Source organism: Megascapheus bottae, chromosome 13, assembly GCF_031878675.1.
Source record: "Megascapheus bottae isolate mThoBot1 chromosome 13, mThoBot2.hap1, whole genome shotgun sequence".
NCBI lineage: Eukaryota > Metazoa > Chordata > Mammalia > Rodentia > Geomyidae > Megascapheus > Megascapheus bottae.
Genome location: NC_143521.1, coordinates 60,615,105 through 60,641,281, shown reverse-complemented (window position 1 = coordinate 60,641,281; position 26,177 = coordinate 60,615,105). Strand labels below are relative to the sequence as shown.

General features: G+C 57.2%; 1 protein-coding gene across 1 annotated transcript in view; it reads right to left on the bottom strand.

Annotated features, from left to right (window-relative positions):
* Maea (macrophage erythroblast attacher, E3 ubiquitin ligase) overlaps nt 1-24,812 on the bottom strand; it is a 34,379-nt gene extending 9,567 nt beyond the window's left edge. Inside the window, exons 1-8 of the mRNA XM_090343962.1 lie at nt 24,666-24,812; nt 17,649-17,831; nt 15,634-15,837; nt 13,499-13,621; nt 12,103-12,179; nt 9,834-9,942; nt 8,457-8,590; nt 7,636-7,831 (exon numbers count right to left, since the gene is read on the bottom strand). Coding sequence (XP_090200088.1) covers nt 7,636-7,831; nt 8,457-8,590; nt 9,834-9,942; nt 12,103-12,179; nt 13,499-13,621; nt 15,634-15,837; nt 17,649-17,831; nt 24,666-24,767 — 1,128 coding nt within the window. The 5' untranslated portion in view covers nt 24,768-24,812. The remainder of the gene's footprint in view (nt 1-7,635; nt 7,832-8,456; nt 8,591-9,833; nt 9,943-12,102; nt 12,180-13,498; nt 13,622-15,633; nt 15,838-17,648; nt 17,832-24,665) is intronic.
* Nucleotides 24,813-26,177: the final 1,365 nt, after the last annotated feature.

The window sequence follows — 26,177 nt, the reverse complement described above, 5'->3', positions numbered from 1 at the left end:
TTCACCCCCCTCACATTGTGGCTGCACACATTCACCTCCTCACATTGTACCTGCACACATTCATCCCCTCACAGTGTACCTGCACACATTCACCTCCTCACATTGTACCTGCACACATTCACCCCCTCACATTGTACCTGCACACATTCACCCTCCTCACATTGTGGCTGCACACATTCATCTCCTGACATTGTACCTGCACACATTCACCCCCCTCACATTGTGGCTGCACACATTCACCTCCTCACATTGTACCTGCACACATTCACCCCTCACAGTGTACCTGCACACATTCAACCCCTCACAGTGTACCTGCACACATTCACCCCCTCACATTGTACCTGCACAGATTCACCCCCCTCACATTGTAGCTGCACACATTCACCCCCTCACATTGTACCTGCACACATTCACCCTCCTCACATTGTGGCTGCACACATTCATCTCCTGACATTGTACCTGCACACATTCACCCCTCACATTGTACCTGCACACATTCACCCCTCACATTGTACCTGCACACATTCACCCCTCACATTGTACCTGCACACATTCACCCCTCACATTGTACCTGCACACATTCACCCCTCACATTGTACCTGCACACATTCACCCCTCACATTGTACCTGCACACATTCACCCCCCTCACATTGTGGCTGCACACATTCACCTCCTCACATTGTACCTGCACACATTCACCCCTCACAGTGTACCTGCACACATTCAACCCCTCACAGTGTACCTGCACACATTCACCCCCTCACATTGTACCTGCACAGATTCACCCCCCTCACATTGTACCTGCACACATTCACCCCCTCACATTGTACCTGCACACATTCACCCTCCTCACATTGTACCTGCACACATTCACCCTCCTCACATTGTGGCTGCACACATTCATCTCCTGACATTGTACCTGCACACATTCACCCCTCACATTGTACCTGCACACATTCACCCCTCACATTGTACCTGCACACATTCACCCCTCACATTGTACCTGCACACATTCACCCCCTCACATTGTACCTGCACACATTCACCCCCCTCACATTGTGGCTGCACACATTCACCTCCTCACATTGTACCTGCACACATTCACCCCTCACAGTGTACCTGCACACATTCAACCCCTCACAGTGTACCTGCACACATTCACCCCCTCACATTGTACCTGCACAGATTCACCCCCCTCACATTGTACCTGCACACATTCACCCCCTCACATTGTACCTGCACACATTCATCCCCTCACATTGTTCCTGCACACATTCACCCCCCTCACATTGTGGCTGCACACATTCACCTCCTCACATTGTACCTGCACACATTCATCCCCTCACAGTGTACCTGCACACATTCACCTCCTCACATTGTACCTGCACACATTCACCCCCTCACATTGTACCTGCACACATTCACCCTCCTCACATTGTGGCTGCACACATTCATCTCCTGACATTGTACCTGCACACATTCACCCCCCTCACATTGTGGCTGCACACATTCACCTCCTCACATTGTACCTGCACACATTCACCCCTCACAGTGTACCTGCACACATTCAACCCCTCACAGTGTACCTGCACACATTCACCCCCTCACATTGTACCTGCACAGATTCACCCCCCTCACATTGTAGCTGCACACATTCACCCCCTCACATTGTACCTGCACACATTCACCCTCCTCACATTGTGGCTGCACACATTCATCTCCTGACATTGTACCTGCACACATTCACCCCTCACATTGTACCTGCACACATTCACCCCTCACATTGTACCTGCACACATTCACCCCTCACATTGTACCTGCACACATTCACCCCTCACATTGTACCTGCACACATTCACCCCTCACATTGTACCTGCACACATTCACCCCCCTCACATTGTGGCTGCACACATTCACCTCCTCACATTGTACCTGCACACATTCACCCCTCACAGTGTACCTGCACACATTCAACCCCTCACAGTGTACCTGCACACATTCACCCCCTCACATTGTACCTGCACAGATTCACCCCCCTCACATTGTACCTGCACACATTCACCCACTCACATTGTACCTGCACACATTCACCCTCCTCACATTGTGGCTGCACACATTCATCTCCTGACATTGTACCTGCACACATTCACCCCTCACATTGTACCTGCACACATTCACCTCCTCATTGTACCTGCACACATTCACCCCCTCACACTGTACCTGCACACATTCACCCTCCTCACATTGTGGCTGCACACATTCATCTCCTGACATTGTACCTGTACACATTCACCCCTCACATTGTACCTGCACACATTCACCCCCCTCACATTGTGGCTGCACACATTCACCTCCTCACATTGTACCTGCACACATTCACCCCTCACAGTGTACCTGCACACATTCAACCCCTCACAGTGTACCTGCACACATTCACCCCCTCACATTGTACCTGCACAGATTCACCCCCCTCACATTGTAGCTGCACACATTCACCCCCTCACATTGTACCTGCACACATTCACCCTCCTCACATTGTGGCTGCACACATTCATCTCCTGACATTGTACCTGCACACATTCACCCCTCACATTGTACCTGCACACATTCACCCCTCACATTGTACCTGCACACATTCACCCCTCACATTGTACCTGCACACATTCACCCCTCACATTGTACCTGCACACATTCACCCCTCACATTGTACCTGCACACATTCACCCCCCTCACATTGTGGCTGCACACATTCACCTCCTCACATTGTACCTGCACACATTCACCCCTCACAGTGTACCTGCACACATTCAACCCCTCACAGTGTACCTGCACACATTCACCCCCTCACATTGTACCTGCACAGATTCACCCCCCTCACATTGTACCTGCACACATTCACCCACTCACATTGTACCTGCACACATTCACCCTCCTCACATTGTGGCTGCACACATTCATCTCCTGACATTGTACCTGCACACATTCACCCCTCACATTGTACCTGCACACATTCACCTCCTCATTGTACCTGCACACATTCACCCCCTCACACTGTACCTGCACACATTCACCCTCCTCACATTGTGGCTGCACACATTCATCTCCTGACATTGTACCTGTACACATTCACCCCTCACATTGTACCTGCACACATTCACCCCCCTCACATTGTGGCTGCACACATTCACCTCCTCACATTGTACCTGCACACATTCACCCCTCACAGTGTACCTGCACACATTCAACCCCTCACAGTGTACCTGCACACATTCACCCCCTCACATTGTACCTGCACAGATTCACCCCCCTCACATTGTACCTGCACACATTCACCCCCTCACATTGTACCTGCACACATTCACCCTCCTCACATTGTACCTGCACACATTCACCCTCCTCACATTGTGGCTGCACACATTCATCTCCTGACATTGTACCTGCACACATTCACCCCTCACATTGTACCTGCACACATTCACCCCTCACATTGTACCTGCACACATTCACCCCTCACATTGTACCTGCACACATTCACCCCCTCACATTGTACCTGCACACATTCACCCCCCTCACATTGTGGCTGCACACATTCACCTCCTCACATTGTACCTGCACACATTCACCCCTCACAGTGTACCTGCACACATTCAACCCCTCACAGTGTACCTGCACACATTCACCCCCTCACATTGTACCTGCACAGATTCACCCCCCCTCACATTGTACCTGCACACATTCACCCCCTCACATTGTACCTGCACACATTCATCCCCTCACATTGTTCCTGCACACATTCACCCCCCTCACATTGTGGCTGCACACATTCACCTCCTCACATTGTACCTGCACACATTCATCCCCTCACAGTGTACCTGCACACATTCACCTCCTCACATTGTACCTGCACACATTCACCCCCTCACATTGTAGCTGCTCACATTCACCCCCTCACATTGTAACTGCACACATTCACCCCCTCACATTGTACCTGCACACATTCACCCCCTCACATTGTAGCTGCACACATTCACCTCCTCACACTGTACCTGCACACATTCACCCCCCTCTCATTGTACCTGCACACATTCACCTCCTCACAGTGTACCTGCATACATTCACCCCCTCACATTGTAGCTGCACACATTCACCTCCTCACACTGTACCTGCACACATTCCTCCCCTCACATTGTACCTGCACACATTCACCCCCCTCACATTGTGGCTGCACACATTCACCTCCTCACATTGTACCTGCACACATTCACCCCTCACAGTGTACCTGCACACATTCACCCCCTCACAGTGTACCTGCACACATTCACCCCGTCACATTGTACCTGCACACATTCACCTCCTCATTGTACCTGCACACATTCACCCCCTCACACTGTACCTGCACACATTCACCCTCCTCACATTGTGGCTGCACACATTCATCTCCTGACATTGTACCTGTACACATTCACCCCTCACATTGTACCTGCACACATTCACCCCCCTCACATTGTGGCTGCACACATTCACCTCCTCACATTGTACCTGCACACATTCACCCCTCACAGTGTACCTGCACACATTCAACCCCTCACAGTGTACCTGCACACATTCACCCCCTCACATTGTACCTGCACAGATTCACCTCCCTCACATTGTACCTGCACACATTCACCCCCTCACATTGTACCTGCACACATTCACCCTCCTCACATTGTGGCTGCACACATTCATCTCCTGACATTGTACCTGCACACATTCACCCCCCTCACATTGTGGCTGCACACATTCACCTCCTCACATTGTACCTGCACACATTCACCCCTCACAGTGTACCTGCACACATTCAACCCCTCACAGTGTACCTGCACACATTCACCCCCTCACATTGTACCTGCACAGATTCACCCCCCTCACATTGTAGCTGCACACATTCACCCCCTCACATTGTACCTGCACACATTCACCCTCCTCACATTGTGGCTGCACACATTCATCTCCTGACATTGTACCTGCACACATTCACCCCTCACATTGTACCTGCACACATTCACCCCTCACATTGTACCTGCACACATTCACCCCTCACATTGTACCTGCACACATTCACCCCTCACATTGTACCTGCACACATTCACCCCCCTCACATTGTGGCTGCACACATTCACCTCCTCACATTGTACCTGCACACATTCACCCCTCACACTGTACCTGCACACATTCACCCTCCTCACATTGTGGCTGCACACATTCATCTCCTGACATTGTACCTGTACACATTCACCCCTCACATTGTACCTGCACACATTCACCCCCCTCACATTGTGGCTGCACACATTCACCTCCTCACATTGTACCTGCACACATTCACCCCTCACAGTGTACCTGCACACATTCAACCCCTCACAGTGTACCTGCACACATTCACCCCCTCACATTGTACCTGCACAGATTCACCCCCCTCACATTGTACCTGCACACATTCACCCCCTCACATTGTACCTGCACACATTCACCCTCCTCACATTGTGGCTGCACACATTCATCTCCTGACATTGTACCTGCACACATTCACCCCTCACATTGTACCTGCACACATTCACCCCTCACATTGTACCTGCACACATTCACCCCTCACATTGTACCTGCACACATTCACCCCTCACATTGTACCTGCACACATTCACCCCTCACATTGTACCTGCACACATTCACCCCCCTCACATTGTGGCTGCACACATTCACCCCCTCACACTGTACCTGCACACATTCACCTCCTCACAGTGTAACTGCACACATTCACCTCCTCACATTGTACCTGCACACATTCACCCCTCACAGTGTACCTGCACACATTCACCCCCTCACAGTGTACCTGCACACATTCACCCCGTCACATTGTACCTGCACACATTCACCTCCTCATTGTACCTGCACACATTCACCCCCTCACACTGTACCTGCACACATTCACCCTCCTCACATTGTGGCTGCACACATTCATCTCCTGACATTGTACCTGTACACATTCACCCCTCACATTGTACCTGCACACATTCACCCCCCTCACATTGTGGCTGCACACATTCACCTCCTCACATTGTACCTGCACACATTCACCCCTCACAGTGTACCTGCACACATTCAACCCCTCACAGTGTACCTGCACACATTCACCCCCTCACATTGTACCTGCACAGATTCACCCCCCTCACATTGTACCTGCACACATTCACCCCCTCACATTGTACCTGCACACATTCACCCTCCTCACATTGTGGCTGCACACATTCATCTCCTGACATTGTACCTGCACACATTCACCCCCCTCACATTGTGGCTGCACACATTCACCTCCTCACATTGTACCTGCACACATTCACCCCTCACAGTGTACCTGCACACATTCAACCCCTCACAGTGTACCTGCACACATTCACCCCCTCACATTGTACCTGCACAGATTCACCCCCCTCACATTGTAGCTGCACACATTCACCCCCTCACATTGTACCTGCACACATTCACCCTCCTCACATTGTGGCTGCACACATTCATCTCCTGACATTGTACCTGCACACATTCACCCCTCACATTGTACCTGCACACATTCACCCCTCACATTGTACCTGCACACATTCACCCCTCACATTGTACCTGCACACATTCACCCCTCACATTGTACCTGCACACATTCACCCCCCTCACATTGTGGCTGCACACATTCACCTCCTCACATTGTACCTGCACACATTCACCCCTCACACTGTACCTGCACACATTCACCCTCCTCACATTGTGGCTGCACACATTCATCTCCTGACATTGTACCTGTACACATTCACCCCTCACATTGTACCTGCACACATTCACCCCCCTCACATTGTGGCTGCACACATTCACCTCCTCACATTGTACCTGCACACATTCACCCCTCACAGTGTACCTGCACACATTCAACCCCTCACAGTGTACCTGCACACATTCACCCCCTCACATTGTACCTGCACAGATTCACCCCCCTCACATTGTACCTGCACACATTCACCCCCTCACATTGTACCTGCACACATTCACCCTCCTCACATTGTGGCTGCACACATTCATCTCCTGACATTGTACCTGCACACATTCACCCCTCACATTGTACCTGCACACATTCACCCCTCACATTGTACCTGCACACATTCACCCCTCACATTGTACCTGCACACATTCACCCCTCACATTGTACCTGCACACATTCACCCCTCACATTGTACCTGCACACATTCACCCCCCTCACATTGTGGCTGCACACATTCACCCCCTCACACTGTACCTGCACACATTCACCTCCTCACAGTGTAACTGCACACATTCACCTCCTCACATTGTACCTGCACACATTCACCCCTCACATTGTACCTGCACACATTCACCCCTCACAGTGTACCTGCACACATTCACCCTCCTCACATTGTGGCTGCACACATTCATCTCCTGACATTGTACCTGTACACATTCACCCCCTCACACTGTACCTGCACACATTCACCCTCCTCACATTGTGGCTGCACACATTCATCTCCTGACATTGTACCTGTACACATTCACCCCTCACATTGTACCTGCACACATTCACCCCCTCCCATCCTCACATTGTAGCCGTAGACGTAGCCATTGGGCAGCATCATGGGCGGGTTGTTCTCGTTCATCACGTCCCCCGAGATCTTGCACACCAGGCGGGAGTTAGCACAGTGGGCCATGGGCAGTGGCTGGGCCAGCTTGTTCAGGGAGCGGCTGCACACGGGGCAGTCGGGGCTCTTGGAGCTGCCATCCTCCTTGTAGCACTGGCTGTGGGCGGCGGTTAAGGAAAGCTGGGTACCACGTCAAGGGGCACAGCAGGCATGTGCAGCCACGGGTAGCACTCATTCTACAGCTAGGGCAACACCAGCCTGCTCCAGGAACCACTCCGGCTTTCAAGCCTAGGCTAGGCGAGGTCCAGAGGCCACGGGTGGTAGACCTCCGGAAGGCGCTCTTCCCACTCTCAGGTCAGCAGGATATCACTGCCGAGGGGGGCTGTCAGTCACACCAAGAAACAGAGTTACCACAGCACGGCTGTCCTAGAGCAAGGACGGGCTGGGTTCACAGGACTGCTGGTGGCCCCCACAGCCAGAGGGCAGGGCAGCTACTCTCAGGGACAGGGTCAGGACCATTCACACACTGCATGAGGCCAGTGTCACTGGGTTGAAACCGGGACAGTCTGCCCATCTTGGGGGGGGGGGGGTTAGCTGTCCAAGAGCTCTATGAGAGGAGAGGCTGCCTTCTTGCTGGGGACGTGAGGAAGGGAAGAAGAGGCTGGTGGCCTGAGGACAGGGTGCAGGAGGCTGTGCTGCTGGGTGGGGCACTGTGGGAAGCAGCCCAGGCAGGAGGGTGCCCACCGGGGGAGAACACACAGCAGGGACGCGGCAGAGGATACGGCGTCTTGATGGCAGAGAGGCCGGCCTGCAGCGTGAGGGTGAACACGGAGCTGTTTCCCAGCTGGTGCAGCCGGTAGTTGTCATAGCGGAACTGCTGTATCAGCATCCGCCAGCGCGCGGGGTCCAGCAGGTCCTGAGGGACAAAGGGGGGCTCCTGGGGCAGCAGCTCCGGGGCCTGGCACGGACGGCTGGCCAGCGGGGCGTGGGAGTGCTGTCCCAGGGCTGCAGCCCTCCATGCCCCGAGGCCTTCCTGAGCTTAAGCTAGCACAGAATGGCTGCCAGCCCTCCCTCATCGGTGACTCCCCTGACGGAAGGCCTCGCAGCAGGAAGACGGGCGCCACGAGGCACAGAGGACTCCAGAGAGGCAACGTCAGCACCTCAGGCTTCCCACACAGCGGTAAACACCCCGGCCAGGGAAGGCCGCTGAGGTTAAGCTTTGACCTTAGCCTGAATGTCCACTGCAGCCCAGGGCCACCCGTCTTCCTCGATGAGCTCTTCTCAGCCTCCCAGTGCATCTCACACTCACTTGCACTAGGGTAAGTGCAAGTGCTAGTGCTCTGCCGCTTGAGCTACCCTCTGAGCCCCGGTAGATCACACTTGCAGCCCGAGACAGGAGGCTCTCTGCAGCCCGGCAAGCCCTGCCCACAGCCCTCACCTGAGGACTGCACAGCCACCCGCCCACAGCCCTCGCCTGCGGACTGCACAGCCACCCCTCTGCTCTCAACTACAACTTCCTCCTGTGTCTCTCACAGCCTTCATCTTCTGGCTGTGACGCTGGTGAGCAGGTGGAGGCGATGACGCTGGGCCCCCTGTGGGCAGAGGCACCCCGTGAGCTCACCCTCCAACATGAGGCTGCTTCAGGGAGCAGAGAGACCCTCTGGACCAGAGCTCCTCCAAGCAGGGGAGGGAGGCCAGGGCACAGACTGAAAGGGAGGAACTGAAACTCAACTCTTGTGACCTATTCTTCTGCAAGAGCCCCACAGGCAGCGGCCCTGCGGAGGGAGCTGGGCCAGCCCACTGGACTTCCCGAGACCCTGCCACGGCACAAGGCCCAGGGAGGCAGCAGCAGCCTTGCTAGGAGCCTGATGCCGAGGAAAGAGGAAGACAACTCCTACTAAAAGACCCACCCGTGCCCTGGTGACTGTAGAGCTCCAGCATCACCGAGTAAAAGTGGAACAGAAAACACGCTGACCGAGGGTCTGCAGGGAAAGGAGGGGGGATGGGGCGGGGAGAGGCAGAGCTGAGCTCACCAGGCTAAAGCTCCTGAACCCTCTGGCCACAGGTCTCCTCAGCAGCGCAGAACGAGACAGAAGACACGCTGCTGGGTGGGTCCGGCCAGGCGCCCCAGATGCCCGGTGTGGGGCTCCGGACCTTACCTTGTATGGGGAGATGTGTGTGTCTGGTGGAAAAGCCAGCATGCCCATGACCTGGCGGACCTCATCCAGCTGGCTCCCCTCAGCCTGACTGAAGTGCTTCCTTGCGTGCCTGGGGAACAACATTTTGGCACACTTAGCTGGCACCTTCAGCGCACGGGCCCCATGGAGCCAGTGCTCTTCCTCTCTGCTTCCTGTGCCCCACCACTCGGTCCTCGTCCTGAGGTTCAGCCTCAGCGCAGGCCCAATTGTTCCCAGAGCTATGGGACAATTCACCAGGGTCTAAAGCCAAACAAACCCTTCTTGCAAGCTGTCTGCCTCAGGTGTTTGTCATAGCAACATCAAGTTCTCTTTAAAAACAGAAGCACAGGGGAAGGGACCCAAGGCCCCCACCGCCAACGCTGCCACCCGCCCTCCTTCCCTCCCTCCCTCCTTCCAGAAACTGCAAGGATTCAAGTGCACTGTTTGTACACCACAAGGTCAAGTTGGGAAGTGGAGCTGGAGGAGGAGGGGCGAGAAGAGGAGGCAAAGGGTGGGGGAGAGGGGCGCCCCGCTTCTCCACCAAGTGTTCCCCCAGGGGTTTTCCACCCTTTCAGTGGGAGGCAAGGGGGTGAGATGCCCTGGGGAGGGGGGTAAACTCAGCTTCTGAGGCTCAGGACTTGCAGCCATCCATCACTGCGTCCCTTGCACCCCCCCGCCATCTCCCTGGAAACGCGGGGCAGTGCTGGGCACCCAGAGACACCCAAGGGGCAGGGGACCCTCCCTCCTCCCTCCACCGACCCAAACCTCTTGTACGAGGCCCCTGGGAAGAAGCAGAGCAGCACCGCCTCCCCCCTCCAGACTTGTGCGTGCCCCTTCCCTGTGCCCCTGCCAACACTTTGGTGTTCACTTTATGGCGCTGCAAAAGACGCCAAGCGATTTAATCAATTCAGCTTTTTTTAAATAAACTAAACACAAAATACAGAAAGACACACTGAATAACATGCAGAAAGGCTAGGCACAGTAAGCAGCTTGTGTATGTAGTGCCAGGCACTCAGGACTGAGGTTCAAGGCTAGCCGTGGCAAAAACAGACCCCCTCTCAACCAGTACTTGGATGGATTGCCTCTGTCTTCCGTCCCACATCCAGCTATCCATGGCTCACGCAGCAGAGCACCTACTTAGCAGGTAAGAGGCCCTGGGTTCAAACCACAACAGCAGCAGGAAGACACGTCCTCAAGTCTCACCTGGCCAGGCCAAGGTGGGGGTGCACAGTGAGAGCACACACTACACGGGCCAAGCCCCTGAGTCAGGCATTGGGCTCACAATGTCAGTTAAAACTGCAAAGGTTGGGCTGGGCACGATGGCACGTGTCCTGTCATCGGCCCGTCAGGAGGCAGAGAGGCACGGTGCAATGCCCGCACACTGCAGGGCGCGTGTGCAGGACAGCTGTGGTTTCAGGCTGGCCCCTGGCAAAGCCGAGACCTTATCTACACAGGAAAGCCAAGAGGGCTCTACACGTGGCAGCCTGCGCCTGTGCTGGTGGAGGTGGCGGGGCAGCGGAGTCCAAGGCCAGGCCGGGGTCGGGGCACAGACAGACGGCAGCCCCACAGCACGCACACGCGCACGCACACGCGCACGCACACGCACACTGGGGTCGGGAAGCCTCCCGGCAGCGTCTGAGGCGCTGACAAGGCGGACGTGCACCACCATCTACTATCACACTGGCTCAGCAAATGTCCTAAATATTCAAAGGGACCCTGGCAGAGAGAAAGGCTCCCCCCGCCCCGACACCTCAGGACTTCACCTGCCCTCATCTGCCCAGGCTGGTCCAGGGGGCACAATGGCCCAGGCCTCCACTCAGCATGGGCCCCCACCCACATGCCATCCTCCTGGCCCCACGTCCAGGTGCCTCGGGAAGGGATCTTGGCAACACAGGGGCCAGAAGTGCTGTGCTCACCGAGCCCCTGCCAGGCACAGGGACCTCCCCCCCCCCCCCCCCCCGGGCCTGGCCAAGCACGCCTGGGGGAGGGAGGGCACCCTGAGGAGGCTGGGCAGGCAGGTCAGACACCACGCAGGCTGCAGAGGCCCAAGGTGCCTGTGGGAGCGGACATGGCTCCTGGCACCAGCCCTGAGAGGCCAGTGCGCCCTCCCCTTCCCACACAGGAAGATGGCTCCCACCTGAGCCCTCCCACGGGAGGCTCACAGCACGGAGACACAGCCTGCACTGGACCATCCCAGCCACGGGGATGACTCCACCTTCCCACGCGAAGCGGGCCGGGGCACGCGCCCTACCTCACAGCATCCAGGCGCTTGTTCTGCCGGACGAGCTCAATGAACTCCTGAATCCTGAGGCTGAACTCCAGGCAGCTCTGAAGGCAGAGACGAGAGGAGGCTCAAACAGTGTCCCATGTGAGTGGAACCAGATCCCCACAGCCCACCAGAGCTCCTCAGGGGCTAGGGAGCAGGGCCACAGGCAAAGCCACCACTCCCGCCTGCAGACTCCCGGCAAGACCACCACAGCCCTGCAGCTGGTGAGCTGGCCCCTGACGCCAGACACAACAAGGGCAGGGAGACTACAGAGCCTAGAATCCTGCCTGATGTTCTACCTGGAGGCGCGGCCCAGGGGGACCGGGAAGGCAGATGCAGCCACAGCAAGGACTTTGTACAAGGCACTACCAGGAGAGCAGCAGACAGGGAATGCTGCCAGCTCGTGGGGTCACAGGGTAAAGCAATCAACCACATGAGAAAGTAAGCAGCAACTACAGCTTCCTGCAGGCCAGAGGACCTTCTGGGTCTCAGCTGTCTTCACCAACATCCTTCTTCTGAACAGGCCTCTTCACTACCCCGCCAGGCCCAGGACCAAGTGCACTGCCAATCTACCCTGTGAGGGAACCAGGTCCTGCCCGTGCCAGGGACACTCAGGGCAGGCCAGAAGGGTGAGGAGGCTGCAGAGAAGCCAGGGAATGTTCCAGGCAGAAGGGGGCGGGCAGCACAGGAGCCTGGGAGAGGCAGTGCCTGGAGCAGGAGGGACCAGCCAGGGAGGGAGAAGCCCAAGGTGGCCAGGAGTGTGTGGTGCTGTCTTGGTTTTCGAATGGCTTTCGTGAAGGACAGTGGACAGGGAGACACGGCCAGTACAGAGGCCTGGGGCCAGCATTGAAACCCATGGCAGCAAACAGAACTGAACGGTGCAACCTCAGATGGAAGCACTTCCTGCCAAGCAGGATCTCCACCAAGCATCCCACCCCACCACACAACAGTGGGAACAAGTAACCGAAGTAGCCCCAAGCCTCTAGCAGCACTCACACTCACAATCTCCAGTGACACACACTCCCACACCGAGCTCCTCCGCAGGCTCCTGCGGGGCCAGCTAGCCCCTCGACCCCCACCTGCGGCTGCAACAGCCCTGCTCCACGGACTCGGCACCGCCGTGCACACCTGCAGAGGCCCCCACTCTATCTGCTCCAGGCTGAAGAGGCAGAGTGCTGCCTGAGCTGAGCCTGGGCAGCTGTGGCCATTCCAGGGTGGGGCACAAGGCGCAGGGCCCTCTGCTCCCTTCCAACAGGAGCCAGCAGATCCAGACAGAGTCCCGCCCAGAGCCCCGTGGAGTAGCCATTTTTTTCTCCTCATGCCCCTGCCCCTGGTGGCCACCCAAAGTCCTCCCCAAGGCCCTGAACCCAGGGAGCCCCACCTTCATCTTCCGGAGCCGGGACTTGTTGTCGTGGCACCAGGCCAGGCATGTGGCTGTCTCCCGCCGCTCCAGGGACTCCTCCACCTCTTTGGCCGTCAGGAACATCTCGATGTTCACCAGGTCCTTGGGGAAAAGCGAGGCTCAGGGCCCCCTGCTGTGCGCCGGGCCTGCCGTCTGAACTCGGGGCCCTCTGCTGTGTGTGCCGGGCCTGCTGTCTGAACTCGGGGCCCTCTGCTGTGTGCTGGGCCTGCTGTCTGAACTCGGGGCCCTCTGCTGTGTGCTGGGCCTGCTGTCTGAACTCGGGGCCCTCTGCTGTGTGCTGGGCCTGCTGTCTGAACTCGGGGCCCTCTGCTGTGTGCTGGGCCTGCTGTCTGAACTCGGGGCCCTCTGCTGTGTGCTGGGCCTGCTGTCTGAACTCGGGGCCCTCTGCTGTGTGCTGGGCCTGCTGTCTGAACTCGGGGCCCTCTGCTGTGTGCTGGGCCTGCTGTCTGAACTCGGGGCCTAGGCACTGTCTCTGGGCTTCTATGCTCAAAGCTAGCACTCTACCACTTGCACCCAACTCCGTTCTGGCTATCTGGTGGTTAACTGGAGAGGTGGCTCACTGACCCTCCTGCTTGGGCTGGCTTTGAACTGCGATCCTCAGTAGTTCCAGCTTGGAGGTGTAAACCAACACTGGCCCCAGCTCGCCGCAGGGCCATTGGGCTCCACGGCGCCCTCTCACAGGGACCCCGCAGACCACATTTGTAGGGCCATCTGCATGGGCCCCCAGCATGGTGTACACCCCAGCCAGCCCTCCAGATCCAGGACCTCTACAATAGGGTACACCTTCCAAGGCCCCAGCACAGCATACTCAACTGTCCCCAAGACCCAGCACAGGGCGGCCTCGAGGAAGGACCAAGGCCCTCTATGGCATGAGCTCTTGCACAGGGAGACAGACGGAGGCACTCACCACTGTGGTCAGTAAAACCCGAAAGCTGGCTTTCAGCATAGGCCAGCGGGTAGAATGTGGTCTACGAGAGCCCACAGATCAGGGAAAGGGGCTGAGATCAGCTTTGAGGCCCTCACAGGGGCAGGAGACACCCTCCTGACACATTAATGGCCACCAAGACAAAGAACCAGTCTGCTCAGCGAGTACCCAGGATGCCTGGCCAAGTGGGACAGGGGGGGGGTGCAGGTTTGGAGCGGGGCCCACCCCCAGCTTGGCCCTCACAGGAGACCTGGATGCGTTGGTCTCATTGTTCCACTTTGTCTTTGCTCTGAAAAACATGACACTTTGGAGAAGGACAGTGGAAGGGGACACCAGCCAAGCCTGCTGCTCCCTGGAGGAGGACCCCATCAGGGAAAGGTCCAGCAAGACCCACAAGCAAGACCATGAGAAGACAAGGGAAGGAGCCGGGCACGGTGGCTCACATCTGTCATCCTAGCTACTCAGGAGGCTGAGATCTGAGGACCATGGTTCAAAGCCAGCCTGGGCACTAAAGAACGTGAGACTCTTATCTCCAATTAACCTCTAGAAAACAGGAAATAGGGTTGTGGCTTCAGAAGTGGGGTGGTGTAGCCTTGAGCTGAAGAGCTCAGGGACAGCACCCAGGCCTAGAGTTCAAGGCCCACAGAGGAAGAAGAAGGAGGAGGAGGAGGAGGAAGAAGGGGGGGAAGGGGGAGGGGGAGGGGGGGGGGGGAGGGAAAGCTATCTGGAAAAAAACAAGCAGAAATTTCAAACACTCCTGTTTCTTTCCCCAGGAACAGACTCCAGGAAAACCACAAAGCATCCCCTGAGGTCCTGGCAGAGCCATACACAGCACATCCCTGCCAGGAGCATCAGGTCACCCGGGGCTCCTCCTGCAGCGTACCATCCACCGGCCGGACTCCCACGACAAGGCCTTGAGGACAAAAGCTCAGAGCCAGCAACCAGGCCCTGAGTTCAAGTCCCAGAATGAGCATCAAAAAGAAAAAAAAAAAAAAAGGAAAAGGAGAAGAAAGCTCCACAGATGGTGTCTGCCCATCTCTACCAGAACACAAGTGTCGCAGCAGACTTGCCCGGGAGTCAGGCAGGAGAGGCCCAGGCCCTCCGTGTCGTGGCGGCGGGGCAGGGGGGGGGGGGGGGGGGGAGGGGGAGGAGCGGGGGCGGGGCCCACCTCGATGCCGCTCTGGCGAGCCAGCTTCACGGCCGTGTTGTAGTAGCCGCAGCGCAGCAGGTGCTCCACCATCATCCGGTCCATGCGCTTCCTCTTCCACAGGCTGGCCGCTGCGGGCTGGTCACTGCCGTGCTCCTTCAGGTGCTCGATCCTGCGCTTGCAGAGCTTCGCACTCTCGTCCTCCGCCTGGATGGACTCCACCGCCTAGCCACACACAGGGCCCTCAGGGGGAGGGAGGCCGCTCCAGCCAGCTCGGCGTTTGCCCGTCGTGCCCAGGGCCCCGCGTCTCATCTCCTGCACCCCTCCCAGCCGGCCGCTCCCGGCACCTACGTCTTCTTTCAGTTATTTTTTTCCTTTTTGTAGTCTGATCTTATGCTACCAGGCACCTAAAGTTTGAAATCGATTTTTTTCCTAAGTAGAATATTCATCCTTCTCTTTTTCCTACAGGTAATTTTGTTCAAAATTAAATGCCCATACCCCATCCCAGTCCATGCACTCACTACTGAGCCCCATGTCACCCAGGCTCACTGCAAGACCCGCCTGGCTGGCTGTCTTACAGCCAGCACGTGGGCCTCCCTCCAGGAGCAACCCTCTCGCGTGGCCGCTGAGGGGTCTTCTCTCTGCTCTGCCCAAGATCACAGGGTCCATTTCCACCTCTACTGCCCAGAGCCCTCAAGGGGGGTCTCAGCCTTGCAGTCGGCATCTCCACAGATACTCTGCTCCATTTTGAATGCCCATCCTCCCCTGACTGTCCTGCATTCTGGATGACCTCTTCCTACCTACATTTATTTCAGTTCAGTTCCCTACTGAACTTAGTTGCATTGCCAAATGGTAACTGTTACAAGTTTTTCATACAAAGAAAAACGTAAATATGTGGGTTGTTTTTTTTTTTTGGGTGGGGGGAGCAGTCCTGAGGCTTGAACTCGGCCTGGGTACCATCCCCGAGCTCTTCAGCTCAAGGCCACGCTACCACCCTACCCTTGAGCCAAGACCCACTTCCCATTTTCTAGAGGTTAATTGAAGGTAAGAGTCTCAGGTCCTTTATGCCTGGGCTGGCTTTGAACCTTGATCCTCAGGTCTCAGCCTCCTGAGTAGCTGGGATGACAGGCGTGAGCCACCGTGGCACCCAGCCTAAATACATGTTTTTGCCAACCAAATTATTCTACCTACCCACCCACCTAAAACCCTGGGCCTCATGTTCATCCAGCTTGCTTGCTTGACTGGTACTCTATCCCTTAAGCCACGCCTCTAGCAGGTGATGATAGTTTTAATTTGTTAACCTGTTACTCCTCTTTTTAAACCTTACTAAGTATCATTTTATACTTTCTGCTCCATTAAGGGTGTTTTTGGCTGCCTTTACTCTTCTAGCGCTCTTTGGGTTCTGGTGTCCACTTGAAGTCTGTGCTGGTCTCTGCCCACGGCCTCTGCTGGCTCTGTGAGGCTCCTATCCTTCAGGCTGTCTCTGTGTTGGATTCAGAGCCATGTAGAACTCAGGCTGAGAGCTCCTCTCCAGGGAGACCGCATTGCTGGGCTGGGCCTGAGCTCCCCACACCCCAGGTGTTCCTCAGACAACTGCAGAGCCTGGTCAGAACCAGTCCACCACGAATCAAAGTGCACAGACCCGTACACCAGCTTATCTCCAACAAGCCAGAGGCAAAGCAGTGACAGGTTGTCCCTGGACTTGCAGCCTTTCTGATGCCTGCCTTCAACCTGGAATGGTGACTCTCTTCTGCCTCTTGAACGCTCTCATGAAATTATCTTACCCAATGTTTTAAAGGGAATGTTATTTCACAACAGTGAGCGGTTAATTTTAAATAAACCCTAGCCCACCAGAGCAGGAGCAAGACGCCCCATCTGCGAATCAGAGGTTAATTACAAAACTCAGTGTGTGTCCTGGCTCTCCTGCCAGCCTGCTCAGGACCCACGTGGACTGAGGCCACCCACTTCTCCAGCATCGTCTGCAGTCTCCCTCCGCCTTGGGACCTCTGTGGGACCTGATGGGGAGCAGCACCAACCTTCCGCTTGAGGACACTAAGCTTCTCCACCACTCCATCCAGGAGGCTGACCACAGAATCCACGGCCGGGCAGCTGCTCAGCGTCTTCTCCAGCTCCGCCACCACCATTGTAACGTGACTTGTCTCTCGGTCGATGTTCTTCTGAGCAGCTCGGAAGCGTTTGTTCAGTGTCTCGTAAGGCACCTGGGTGAGAAAGGACAGTACGTGGGCTCCAAAAGCCACATCCGCTGTCTAACATAAACCTGGGCCCAGACCCAGAGAGCCCGGGGGGGAGGAGGGGCCCTAGGGGACACACCACCCCCAACCCGCCTCAAGTCTGCAGACAGCACAGTCCCATTTCCCAAGAGCCCTGAGGTATAGACTGGCAAAGTAACCCCCAGATTCCTGTAGAAAGATAAAGCGTGAAGGGTGTGCACAAAAGCCACTGAGAAGCCGTGTATGCAGGGAAAGCTGGCAGGGAACCAGCACCGCTCCTGGAGGTCCATCAAGGTTAACGCGAAGCTGCCAAGGCCCATGTGAAATTACTAAGGCATTTCCCACCGGCCCTCTCTGAGAACATGGCTATTTCAACTCTAACTGCAAAAGGAAAAAAAAAAAATCAATTCTAGTTCCTACTGAAGATCTGGAAAATAGGGAATAAAGAAAGGACCTGAAGACCTCCCATTCTTCCAGATAACTGTGGCTAAAATGTTGTTCCTGGCTCCTGGACTGTGAACACCACAGACTCCATGTGCCTAGCACGGCAACTGCCTCCGTTCCAATGGCTACACTGAATGAATACAGTTCTGTTTACACAGGACATCTCATGCAGAATGGTGTGTGCTCACTGTAATGGCAAGATTTCAGTTTTACAAGATGAAGATCTCCAGAGACCTAACTAACGTGAACACCACACACCGGTCATTTAAAATACCTATTGTATGGGACGAGTCAGAATTCCCAGTCACTGACAAAATATGGCAAGCACACCTGACCTTGACTTACTACAAGTGTACAGTGGTGTACACTATATGAGGGTGCTGCACCCTCGTGGTCCCAAACCGCAGGCCAGCCCAAGCCACCAAGTGAATCCCTGCCGGAGCTACCTGGGGAAATGCTGGTAGCTACTCAAATGGCTGGTATTTGAGAACTGTGGTCCCACGCCAGCCGAGGTAGACACATGGTGAACAGACTCTCATCTCCAGTTAACTAGCCAAAAGCCAGAAGTGGAGCTCTGGCTCAAGGGATAGAACACTAGCTGAGAACTCAGGACAAGGCCCTGAGTTCCAACCCCAGTGCAGTGTGTGTGAACACACGTACACACGTTCATACATACACGTACACACAAATATCCAACTAAGACATAAGGTTATAGCAAATTTAACTCAATATACCCCAAATGCTCACATTTGAGCACACAGTTATCATGTCTTTTCCTTGGTGCTGGACTTTTAGAATGCGAGGCACAAGCATTCATGATCTAACTGTCCCCCAGCTACATGGGCTCACAGCTGTGCCCATGCACTGCAGTCCTCCAGAGAGCAGAGCACGCATGGAGCCTGCATCCGTGGTACTGCCAGGCAGGGGCAGCGGGGGACATCTCATACACAACACCCACTGACCTATCAGCTCAGCCACTCTCAGGGTCTGTCCTGAAAGCAGCTGCTGACACAAGTTAACCACCGCGCTGGTCCTGGCTAAGGCTGGCTAGGCTGCCTTCTCCAGAGTCAGGCCAAGGTTTCCCAAAAAAGTACCAACACAGTAAGGCCACTTGACTGCACGTTTATTCCACATGGCTTGACCATAAAATTTCAAAAGCAAAAGCTGTCCATTTCCATGCATAACTATGCAGCTCTGCTTCAGATCTCAATTCAATTGTTTAAATCAACGACTGGTGCTTTCCTCTTAATTCTGAGAAGTTCTGATGGCTAAAACATGAGGTAAAAACTGACATGCTTAGACTGGGTGCCGGGGGCTCACGCCTGTAAGCCTGGCTACTCAGGAGGCTGAGATCTGAGGACCACAGTTCAAAGCCAGTCTGGGCAGGAAAGTCCAATTAACCACCAGACCACGAAAAGTGGCTCTGTGGCTCAGAGACAGAGCACTAGCCTGGAGCAAAGTATCTCGGGGACAGCACCCAACCCCCCCCTCCCACTTCAGGCCCCTTGTGTAACAAAAAAAAGGAATGTGCTTAATTTAGTGATAAAGAAAATATTTTAGATGTGTAAAAGGAAGCATGTCTTTACCAGAAATCATGCGGAGTCAATCAAGCACCACAGAACAGCCTTCTACTCTGTGTTCTGAGCACTCAGGGCCCTCCTCAGTCCCAGAACCCTCCCCTGCAGGTACAAAGGGCGTCCTGCAGCAGCCATCATCTCAAAACAAACACCAAGGGGAAAGGTGGGCGTCAGCCACAGTGCTGGCCCCAGCTTGTAACCCAAGTAATTCAGGAGGCTTGAGGAAGGAGAGTGGTGAGCCCAAGGCCAGCCAACCTGGACTACAGAATCAAGACTTTGTCTAAAACATAAATACTAGTGGGCTGGGAGTGGGGCCTAGGGGTGGAGTGCTTGCCTAGCATGCATGAAGACCAGGGTTCAATTCCTTGGTACCACATACATAGAAAAAAACCAGAAGTGGTGCTGAGGCTCGAGAAAGACCAAGGACAGTGCTCAGGCCCTGAGTTCAAGCCCCAGGACTGGCAAAAAAATGAAAATAAAGATTAGTAATGTTCACCTGTTACTATGTCAGGCACCTTACAAGGATAAGCAGGGACGTCCCGGGCTCCTGGGGCAGCACTCTGGGTCTGAGGTCAGCAGTGTAGACAGAGGGCCCTTCCGGGCACCAGATTCAACTGTCGCCTACCTACACAGCAATGTCCGAGTCCAAGAGTGTGCCCAGGTGCTGTAGTATTGGAGCAGGGTGATGGATGAGAACTAGGAAACAGGACGGACTGTGCTTCAAGAGTGGAGGGGACACACTCAATACAGTGAGAGAGGCCAGCGCAGAGACAGGGTGGCTCGGAGCACTGTCCCTTGGGCAGTATCGGCATACCTTTGAGTGTGTTGGGTAGGAGGGTACAAGAGGACAGAGCACAGATAACTGAACACTGCAGACCTAACCGGAGGAAGCCAGGCCAGGTGCTAAAGGGGAAAGGGAGGACCTTCCGTCAACAGCCAGGGAAGCCTCTGAAGCTGGTGCAGGTACCATGATGCCCACAGGCTGGAACTCAGGGTGGGATGCAGGGCAGGTGGCAGAGATGGAGGTAAAGGAACAGGCTTCATGGAAAGGGCTTATGGGCTACACGAGGAGACTGAGTATATCCAGACAATGGCCTGCCTGAAAAGCACTCTGGACCGCAGCAAGTGGACTACAGTGCGGCTGAAAGTTTTACGGAATTTTTCAATCAGATGGGGGGGGTGAGAGTGGGGGGGAGGAGAGGAGGAAGGATTCCTGGCTGGGCTCCAGGAGAGGCTGGAGGTAAGCCAGGCAAGAGGTACAGGGTGAGGCTCTCCATGACAGGGCTCAGGCCCTGCTTCTGGGCTGCAACTCCCACCCGATCTGGTAGTGACAGAGAAGGTTGGCATGATACTTACCTCAGCTAGCTGATGGGGACTGCAGAATTTGAAGAAAAAAATTACCTTTTTTTTTGGTCAGTCCTGAGCTTGAACTCAGGGCCTGGACACTGCCCTAGGCTTTCTCAAGGCTAGAGCTCTACCCCTTGGTGCCACAGTACCAAGAAATCCAACCCAGGGCTTCCTGCATGCTAGGCAAGCACTGTACCACTAGGCCACACTCCCGGCCCCAAATTTACTCTTATAACAACACTGAGGGGTTTTGGGGATTTTTTTTGTTGTTTTTTTTGGGGTGGGTCGTGGGGCTTGAACTTGGCCTGGACACTGTTCCTAAGCTCTTCAGCTCAAGGCTACCACCCTACCCCTGGGCCTGGGCACTGTCCCTGAGCTCTTCAGCTCAAGGCTACCACCCTACCCTTGAGCAAGCCCTACTTCCCATTTTCTAGAGGTGAACTGGAGATAAGAGTCTCAGGTCCTTTTGTACCCAGGCTGGCTTTAAACCTTAATCCTCAGAGCCCAGCCTCCTGAGCAGCTAGGATTGCAGGCGTGAGCCACAGAGACTGGCTAAAGATTTTTTTTAAAGAAGCAATTCAAAGGAGGAATTCCATCTTTAGATGACAAACTGTGCAGTCCAAAAGGGCCACCCCTATCTTGGCACTAGACAGGTTTTGGCGTCAGAGGATCCCAGCAGCAGTCAGAAGAGAAAGGGCGCCTCAAGAACCATACCTCCATGGCTTTGAACAACACAAAAACAAGTCCAGAAGTACTCACACAATGACTCTGCCCCCCGGCCTTGTCTAGAGACATTCTGAGGACTAAGCAAGGCAGCCAGGCCTGAACATCCTGAAATGCACAGCCCTGCAACTAGGGCTATGAAGCCCAAAGATTCTCGGGCAGCAGAGAAATCTGTGAAGCCATCACTGTGACAGACAGAGATAAACGCAGAGAAGAGCTATGCCCATGGTCAGGTGTGCTAGCAACATCCATTGCTCCAGACAAAGAGAAAGAAAACTGCCCTATCCAGCACCAGGTCAGCATGAGCCCAAAACCCAAGGGTCACCATCTCCAGGTCCCCTGCTGGACCACAACCCTGCCTGTCTGAGGACTTAACTGGGGACAGTCATTAACTCCTGCCAGTGTAGTCAGGACGTGTGCCAGTTCCCATCACCCTGCAGGAAGATGGCCTTCCTCCACTATGGCCTGCCAGCCTCCAGCCCCATTCCCTCTGGACACCTGTGCGGTTGTCCACGCTGCAGGGCCAGCCCCTTGCCTCCTCACAAATGCTAACTGGGCTCGAGCTGCCAATTCTGCTGACATTCTGCTTAATTCTTTGTAAACAAGGATTATGACATTTTCAGCAAAGCCTCCCTGTTATCCATCAGGAATTACTCCTGAAAACTTCCTGGGGGAAAAAGCCCTTAATTCAGCAGTGGTATACTGGCAACAGAACAGCACCACCATTATTTAAATGGGATCAAAGGGACCTAGAAAGGAAATGCTTCTACTTCCTCTAGAAAATACCATCTCGACTTAGAAAAATTCTATTGTGAAATGATACCACTATCCCTCTGTACAGGCATGCATAATCTATATGATCGTTTTAGTCAGAAATACAGCAGTCTTGGAATGCAAGGAACATTCACAGTCACCAGGGGACAGAGAACTTAAGAGGCCATTTTCCCAGTGCACTCAAAGAGCAATGGAAGCATTTCTGAAAACCTTTTCTGCCTGGAGGTTTCTGGGCTCACCAGTCAGACCAAAGGTGAACGGCACCACAGGTGTGGTGGGTGAACTTCCTGACAGCCACCTCGAGGTGCCGCCTATAACGCAGCCCAGCCCCTCTGCACAGACCACTCTGAACCGGCTGCAGGCCCTTCATCTGCCAACCACAAGACATCCATCCATGTAGTGGAGCTTTATCAACCTAAGGCAAGCGCGGCACAGGAATCAGGAGGTGGCGGCAGAGTCCATGGGAGACCAGCCCCACAAGACCCTGCCTCGATGACCCCTTCCAGGGCCCAAAGCCGTGTGGGATACTCTGCCACTGATGCGGGGACAGGGTGCTGTTTCTGCTTTTCTATGAAAACCAGCTGCACCAGGACAGCCAGACCTTGGCAGTGACACCACCACCACAGGAAACTTCCAGGAGTGCAGGCGGCAGACACAGGGGCGACAGGGACGGCACCTGCGGCCTCCCACGGGCAGCGGGCCGAGCCCGGCCGGGGCTGACGCTCGTCAGCGCTGGACCTCTCTTCAACGACCCCACCCGTCACCTTCAGCGTGGACCGTGTGGCCTCGTGCTCGGGACAGGGAAAAGCGACCGGTGTTCCCGGCGAGCAGCTCACGCCCCCAGGGCAGCGCCCAGGGCCTCTCCCCGGCCACCGCGGGCCGGGCCGGCCGCCTGCCAAGAGGAGCTTCCGGGAGGCCGCCGCCGCCGCCCCAGCCCGCGACGCCCCGCTCTGCCCGGCTCTGCCCCGGGCTCCGGCCGCCTCGGGTTCTGAAGACCAGTGGGCGGGAGGGGACGCACTGGGCGGGCGGCACCCCTGGGGGGCCGGGCGACCGGCCTGGAGAACCCCGCCGCCCGGAGGCCCCCGGAGGCCCCGCAGGCCCCTAGGCCCGGCTCGCCCGGAGGCCCCGCAGACTCCTAGGCCCGGCTCGCCCGGAGGCCCCGCAGGCCCCTAGGCCCGGCTCCCCGCCGCCCGGAGGCCCCTAGGCCCGGCTACCCCGGAGGCCCCGCAGGCCCCTAGGCCCGGCTCCCCGCCCCCCGGAGGCCCCGCAGGCCCCTAGGCCCGGCTCGCCCGGAGGCCCCGCAGACCCCTAGGCCCGGCTCGCCCGGAGGCCCCGCAGACCCCTAGGCCCGGCTCCACGCCCCCCGGAGGCCCCTAGGCCCGGCTCGCCCGGAGGCCCCGCAGACCCCTAGGCCCGGCTCGCCCGGAGGCCCCGCAGGCCCCTAGGCCCGGCTCGCCCGGAGGCCCCGCAGACCCCTAGGCCCGGCTCCCCGCCTCCCGGAGGCCCCGCAGGCCCCTAGGCCCCGCTCCCCGTCCCCGGGAGGCCCCGCAGGCCCCTAGGCCCGGCTCCCCGCCCCCCGGAGGCCCCGCAGGCCCCTAGGCCCGGCTCCCCGCCCCCCGGAGGCCCCGCAGGCCCCTAGGCCCGGCTCCCCGCCCCCCGGAGGCCCCGCAGGCCCCTAGGCCCGGCTCCCCGCCCCCCGGAGGCCCCGCAGGCCCCTAGGCCCGGCTCCCCGCCCCCCGGAGGCCCAGCACACCCGCCTGCCCCGCTCACCGCCGTCACCAGGGAACGGCGGATCCCGCCCCCCGCTCGGCCCAGCCGCGGACCAGCACCCCCGGCCCGCATCCCGGGACCCCGCCCCCGAGCCGCCCGCGCCCGCGGCCCGCCGCCCCCTCCGCTCCCCGCGGCCCGCGGCCTCTCGGAGGCGCAGTGGAGAGCCGGGCCGAGCCGCGGCGCACACCTTCAGGGTCGGATACTCCTGGACTTTCAGGGTCATCGACAGCTGGGCCGCTGACTCCTGCACCGCCATCTTGGGCCGGCCGAGCGGAGAAGGCGGGCGCATGGCACGCCGGGTAGACGCGTGACGCGCGGGGGCGTGGCCTGGTCTTCACCAATCGTGAAGCCCCACCCTCCGTCGGCGGAAGGCGGCGCGGACCAATCACCGCGGCCGTCTCGAGCTCCGCCCCGAACGGTCGCGCCAGGCCGGGATCCCACCCGGCTCCCCACCCCGGCCCGACCCCGCTCCGAGCTCCGTCCCCGCCCCGGCTCCCGGCCCCGTCCCGACCCCGCTCAGCGCTCCGTCCCCGCCCAGTCCCGACCCCGCTCAGCCCTCCATCCCCGCCCGGCTCCAGACCCCGCTCAGCCCTCCGTCCCCGACCCGTCCAGACCCCGCTCAGCCCTCCGTCCCCGCCCGGTTCCCGAACCCGCTCAGCCCTCCGTCCCCGCCCCGTCCAGACCCCGCTCAGCCCTCCGTCCCCGCCCCGTCCCGACCCCGCTCAGCCCTCTGTCCCCGCCCCGTCCCGACCCCGCTCAGCCCTCCGTCCCCGCCCCGTCCAGACCCCCGCTCAGCCCTCCGTCCCCGCCCGGGTCCCGACCCCGCTCAGCCCTCCGTCCCCGCCCGGGTCCCGACCCCGCTCAGCCCTCCTTCCCCGCCCGGTCCTGCCCCCACTCAGCCCTCGGTCCCCGCCCAGTCCCGACCCTGCTCAGCCCTCCTTCCCCACCCGGCTGACGCCTCCCGCCCTTGCTCCCTACGCCCCCCCACCCTGGAGGCCCGCACACGAGGCCCAGGAACACCGCCCGGCTCCTGACCGGATGGCAGTGCACACGGCGGGAGCCCAGGGGGCAGGATGAGGCCCACCCGCGGGGGCGGCCAGGGCTCCTGGCACCCATCGCTGAGGCACTGCTCCTTTCCAGGACGCCCGCCACGCCCTCCTCTCAAAATGCAAAGAGCTTTCCTGGACTGCAGGCCTGCCAGGGCCCTTGGCTTTGACAGAACTTAGGACCAGGGGGACAGTGCTGAAGAGAACTACCAGGTAGAGAGCAGTGGAGGACCTGGAGGAGAGTGTGGAGGACCTGGAGGCCCTGGAGTAGAGTGTGGAGGACCTAGAGTAGAGTGTGGAGGACCTGGAGGACAGTGTGGAGGAACTGGAGTAGAGTGTGGAGGACCTGGAAGACAGTGTGGACGACCTGGAGGACAGTGTGGAGGACCTGGAGGACAGTGTGGAGGACCTGGATTAGAGTGTGGAGGACCTGGAGGACAGTGTGGAGGACCTGGACGACAGTGTGGAGGACCTGGAGTAGAGTGTGGAGGACCTGGAGTAGAGTGTGGAGGACCTGGAGTAGAGTGTGGAGGACCTGGAGGACAGTGTGGAGGACCTGGAGGAGAGTGTGGAGGACCTGGAGGACAGTGTGGAGGACCTGGAGGACAGTGTGGGGGACCTGGAGTAGAGTGTGGAGGACCTGGAGTAGAGTG